Raw genomic sequence first — 6567 nt, 5'->3', positions numbered from 1 at the left:
AAAATTACAGTAAGACCCCAGGCTTTAAATATGGCTTTAAACTGTGAAAGGTGAAACTAGAATGAATAAAATCTCATAAATTGAAATCAAAAGAATGAAACAAACTGAAGTTATAGTTATTATAGAAGAATATGGTGGCCTGGATCTAGTGAACATATAGTAAAGATAAAACAGAATATTTCTGAAAAGTCCTGAAAAATCTTTTGGGCTAACCTGATACAGTATATTTGAAACTATTTTAAAAATGCAGTGACACAAGAAACATTTTATAATCATATGTAGGTTTGGCATTAATGGATAAAGACTAGAGGATTTTTACCTTCATAAAGCATTTGGACATACAGTATTTGATTAAAATGATGACACCATTTTCTGTAAAATATGATATATTTAATTTTGGCATAATAATGATTTATTATATGTTAATATTTCAAATATATACTTTGCATTTAATAAACCACTGAATAACTCAAGATAATGACTTAAGAGCAAGCTTTTGCTCCATACACCAGACTGCTATTGCATTGAAGGCAATGAATTCCATCACGGGGGTTATATGATCCAGGGCTGCAGATCACTGTGAAAAAAGAATAAGTTAGTAAGTAATATTTTCCTACTACACATAATATAAAAGTTGCAATCTTAATTCTTTTAAGCATACAGTTCAGTAATATTAAGTATATTCACATTGTTGTGCAACAAATCTCTAGAACTTTTTCATCTGGCAAAACTGCAACTCTATACCAATTTCCCTGTTTCTCTAACTGTTGGCAACCACCATTCTACCTTCAGTTTCTATGAATTTCACTAGTCTACATACTTCATGTAAGTGGAATCATATACAGAAAGTTTTAACTGTTTACTCTGAGATTCCTGTAAGGAGCGTGCACCCTGGATCCCTCACATGCATGTGCAGTTGACAGTAGGGTCTGCGCTCCTATGAGAATCTACTGCCATTGTTGATCTGACAAGAAGTATAGCTCAGGCCATAATGCTGATTGCCTGCCAGTCACCTCCTGTTGTGCAGCCTGCTTCCTAACAGGCCATGGACCAGTACTGCTCCCTGGCCTGGGGTCGGGGACCCTGCTTTAAGTTAATATAGCAGAAGCTACAAGAGGTCAACATTACAGGAGGAACCAAATATGCTTCACACATAGCCATAATAACTGTATTTTAGGTGGAAAAAGACTGCATTTTTTTTTCTAATAATCTCCTGATTTCAAGCCCTATTTCTACCACTTGCTAAATATGCAATTTTGAAAATATTAGTCTAATTTAATTCAGTTTGATCATCCCTAATACAAGGATAATGAAATCATGATTACCACATCTACCACTGCATGACAGAATAGAAAGAAACCAAGATTAGATACTATCTCTGTCACAGATTATCTTTGGGATCTTAGGCAAAACAGTCAACTCTCTTAGTTCCACTGTCCTTACTTTGTAAAACAGGTACAATAATAACGAATTTTGTAACATTAATGTATAAAAATCAGAGGACATATAAAAAAATCACCCAGTGTATCATAGGCACTCAATAAATGCTTAACTTTATGCACTTCTTTACCAGACTCTTTCATTGTGGGTAAGGGCATGGATAACAGGTGGTGTCATCAAGCCTCATAATTGGGCTGGGGTCTTTGATTATCCTATTCCTCTTTTTCCTATTGCAAATGTGGTTGCCCAAGGATCCCAGAATATGTTAATAGCACATCTAGCGCATGTTTATTACGGTCCATCAAAGAAAATTCTTTTTCTGGCATGATTCAATGATATAAGCTAATATTTGGATCTGGTTCATACTATATAATTTAATTTCATATTATTTACTTTAAAAATGTATTTTTCCAAATTGGAAAATATTTTACCAGTTTTTTAGAGGAAATATTTTCCATTCTATGTTCCAAAGAGTTCCTCAGGTTTTAATAGACATTTTATTTGGGAGAAGAATAATGTTTCAGATGGAAAAAAGTTTGGTTAAACAAAGTAGATTTATTTGCTTCAGCGATAATAAGAGGATTTTAATTGGTAACGTACACAGTAAGCTTCCAATGATATGTTTCTCAAAAGTATGGCACATTTTCTCTCAAAACAGACATTAATATTTCTTGGAGCACAAATATGGAAATGCTGAGCAAAGTTACTAAAAGTGTTAAATCATTACATATGCAGAAGAGAAATCTGCATGCAGTCTTTACACACATCCTTTATATTGACTGTCAAAAATAGAACTGATACTAGCATAAAATCATCTAAATATAAGCTTAAATAAATATGACTTTCTATTTACTATTCTTAGAATTAATAAATCCTCATAATATCATATGGGTAACATCATATAGTTCCTATTAGTAGCACTCTTTCCAATTATACATAGTAAAATATCTTTTCTCCATTAAGTAGACCTGAGGAAAAATGTTAAAATGTTATTTAAATTCAAAGTACAAAATTCACCAACTATTTAAATAACGAGAAACAACATACATTGTATAATAAGATATAAACAGAAACAACAAAAAGCTAAAAAGTAGGTAGGGGAAAAGTTAAACTGTAGAGTTTTTACTAGTTTTCTCTTTGCTTGTTTGTTTATGCAATCAGCATTAAGTTATTAACAGTTTAAAATAAGAGGTTACATGACATTATTTACAAAGCTTATGGTAACCACAAGTCAAAAAATACCGCAGATATACCACCAGAGAAAATCACCTTCACTAAAAAGAATACAGGAAGGAAGGAAAGAAGGGGGAGACCATAAAACAACCAGAAACAAGTGACAAAATGGTAAAAGTCAGTCCTCATGAGTAATAACATGAAATATAAATGGACGAAACTCTCCAATAAAGAGACATACAGAGCTGAATGGATAAAAACACAAGACCCAACAATCTGTTGCCTACATGAAACACAGTACACCAAGACAGACATACCTAGGCTGAAAATAAAGGGATAAAAAGACATTCCATGCAAACCCAGAAAAGAGCAGGAGTAGCTATACTTATATCAGAAAAAAAAAAATTTCAAGACAAAAAATATAACAAGAGATAAGGTCATTGTATGATTATGAAAGAGTCAATTAAGCAAGAGGACATAACAATTCTTAATATATATGAATCTAACACAGGCACACCCAGACATATAAAGCAAGTATTATTAGAGCTAAAGAGAGAGACCCCTATACAATAATAGCTGGAGACTTTAACACCCTACTTTCAGCATTGGACACATTAATCTGACAGAAAATCAACAAAGAAATATCAGCCTTAATCTGTACTATGGAACAAATGAACCTAATAGATATATTTACGGAACATTTTATCCAACAGTTGCAGAATACACATTCTCCTCCTCAGCACATGGATCATTCTCAAAGACAGGCCATATGTTAGGCTACAACACAAATATTTAAAAAAAAAAGAAACTGTACCAGGTATCTTCTCTGATCACAATGGAATAAAACTAGAAATCAATAATAGGAGGAATTTTGAAACTATAGGAACACATGGAAATTAAACAATATGCTCCTGAATGACCAGTGGGTCAATGAAGAAATTAAGAAGGAAATTTTAAAATGTCTTGAAACAAATGAAACAATAAGCAGGTGGTGAGTTCAACCAGGCTCATTTCCTTCACTTCATGTTGGCAAGTTTCCTCTAGCCCTGACTCGGTCCAGAGATGCCATCTGGGAGCCAGGGACTAGAATCTACCTGGTCCTCTATATTCTACAGCAGCAGGATTCACACCAAATCTGCAAGACAAAGTCTTTCCCATTCTTCCCTCCCCTATCCTCAAGGAGAGGAGTCTCTCTCTGTGACCATCATCACCCCAGGCCTGTGGCAAGTATTGCCTGGTTACCACCAATATTCACTCAGGGCCCACGGTTCTTCAGTCAGACTGTGGTGAATGCTGCCAGTCCTGAGTCTCTCCTTTCAAGGCAGTGGGCTCCCCTCTGGCCCAGAGAAGGTCCAGAAATGCTATCCAGGAGCTAAAGGCTGGAACAGGAGAATCCAGAAGACTGCTTGTTGCTCTACTCCATAGAGCTGGTATCCGAGCTAATGTTTGATTCTTATGAAGGTGCTTTTTTGTGTGGACAGTTGTTCAACTTGGTGGTCCAGCAGGGGGGGATAATCACTGGAGGGTTCTATTCGGCCACTGTACCTACCTTCTTCTCTCTGTTTTGATTTCTTTTATGTGATACCAAAAGGACAAAAAATACAAGAAAAATTGGGTTCTATAAAAATAAAACCTTTTGTGTATCAAAGAACACTACCAAATGTAGTGAAAAGGCAACCCACAAAATAGGAGAAAATATTTGTAAATCATATGTCTGATAGGTGGTTAATGTTTTTTTAAAAAATTTAAACTCCTATAATTCAACAACCAAACAACCCAATTAAAAAATGGGAAGAAGACTTGAATAGGTATTTCTCCAAAGAAGATATACAAATGGCCAATGAATATATAAACCGATGCTCAACACTACTAACCACCAGGGAAATGCAAATTAAAACCATAATGAGATACCAATTCAAACACAAAAGACAGCAAGTAACAAGAAAATAAAAAAGAACTAGTGCTGGTGAGCATGTGGAGAAATTTTAAGCCCTGTGCATTGCTAATGGGAATGTAAAATAGTGTAGTAGCTATGGAAATTCAGTATGGTGGCTCCTCAGTAAATTAGAACAGAATTGCCACATGAATCAGCAATTCCACTTCTGGGTATATACTCAAAAGAATTGAAAGCAGGATCTCAAAGAGATATTTGTACACATTATGGACTTAATGTTTGTGTCCTTCCAAATCGATATATTGAAGCCCTAACCCCCAAGGAGGCAATAGTGGTGATAAAGTCCCTAAGGAGGTAAACTTAAATGAGGAAAGAAAGGCAGAGCCCTTATCTGGTAAGATTAATGTTCTTATAAGAAAACACACCAGAAACACTGCTCTCTTTCTCCATGAATATGCACCAAGAAAGGCCCTGTGAGGACAACACCAGAAGGTGGCTGTCTGCAATCAAGAAGAGTGCCCTCTCCAGAAACTGATCTTGGAATTCTAGCATTCAGAATTGTAAGAAAATAGATTTCTGTTGTTTAAGCCACCCATTCTATGATATTTTATTTTGACAGCCTAATACAGTATATATATAAAAGAACTGAAAGCAGTATCTTGCAGATACTTGCTTACCTGTGTTTAATGAAGCATTATTCACAATAGCCAACCAGGTAGATGCAGCCAATGCTCATAAGTGAATAAATGGGGAAAAAAAATGTGGTGTATACATACAATAGAATGTTATTCAGCCTTAAAAAGATTTCTGACACATGCTATCACATAGATGAATCTTAAAAATACTGTGCTAAGTGAAATATGCCAGTCATAAAAAGACAAATACTATGTGATTCTACTTACATGAAGTATCTAGAGTAGTCACATTTATAGAGAAAAAATGTAAAATGGTGGTTTTCAGGTGTTGCATGAAGGAGGGAATGGGGAGTTGTTATTTAATGGGTATAAGATTTCAGTCCAAAGGTTGAAAAAAATTCTAGAGATGGATGGTGATGATGATTTCACAACAGAAGGATGGCAGTCAATGGCACTGCGTATTTAAATTGTATATTTAAATACACTTAAAATGTTAGATTTTATGTTATGTACATTTTACCATAATAAAAATGTGATATATACACATTCATATATTTAAATCAGCAAATATCTAAAATTTGGTTATGGCATGAATTGACATATATATGAAATAACAAGAATTTCTCCCTCACTGCTGTTGGAAATGTATTAATAAAAATAACTGTGAAAAATAATCTGATATATTTTAATTAACTGTGTATCTTGTGACTCAGTATTAAAGACCTTCAAGAATCTTGGACAGAATATATAAACAAAAATATTTATTACAGCACTGTGTGTCATAGCAAAAAAATTAAGAACAATCAATTTCAACCACAATAAAACAGACATATGTACCCTGATATATTCATATAATGGAAAATTATACGAAAATTTAAAAAGCTTAAATTGTGTTATAATGGCAAAAGTACAAACAAATTTCACACATATGGTCTACAGTAATGTGAATAGGTTAAAATAATTGGGTAGATTTATAATTAAATTCTCAGTCTTGATCAGATAGATTCTCAGTCTTGATATTTAAAAATCCAGCTGTATGCTGTTAACATAAAAATGTAAGCTTAAGCCAAATTAATATATACATATGCAAAGCAATCAAAAATAAAATCTCAACCAAAACAATTTCATTTATGTAGCTGGACAAACCAATTTAAAACTGGCAGCTTTAAAAAAAAATAAAAACATTGATCTCTATAAATCAGACATTTTTAAAAGCTTTAGTAATAATCACAGATTAGTAAAAGATAAATCATAATCCTTTAAAAGACATGTGTGTATATTTGTATTTTATATGTGTTAATATATGTATATGTCTATATATACACATATAAATAAAGTAATATGATATATACCCTTACTTCATAGACCTGAGGGTAAAGAAATAAAAATAGAAAATTATTGAAATAAAATACTAGAGATTTTTTA

General features: G+C 33.3%; 1 protein-coding gene across 1 annotated transcript in view; it reads right to left on the bottom strand.

The window, feature by feature from the left end:
* Positions 1-385: 385 nt before the first annotated feature.
* Positions 386-6567, bottom strand: part of LOC108284171 (zona pellucida binding protein) — a 121165-nt gene continuing 114983 nt past the window's right edge. Inside the window, exon 8 of the mRNA XM_017500823.2 lies at positions 386-577. Within this exon, the coding sequence (XP_017356312.1) occupies positions 483-577 (95 nt within the window). The 3' untranslated portion in view covers positions 386-482. The remainder of the gene's footprint in view (positions 578-6567) is intronic.

The sequence above is a fragment of the Cebus imitator genome, unplaced genomic scaffold (genome assembly GCF_001604975.1).
Source record: "Cebus imitator isolate Cc_AM_T3 unplaced genomic scaffold, Cebus_imitator-1.0 Scaffold272, whole genome shotgun sequence".
Classification (NCBI taxonomy): Eukaryota; Metazoa; Chordata; class Mammalia; order Primates; family Cebidae; genus Cebus; species Cebus imitator.
Note: the sequence above shows the minus strand (reverse complement) of the source record. Positions and strands in the feature narration are given on the sequence as shown.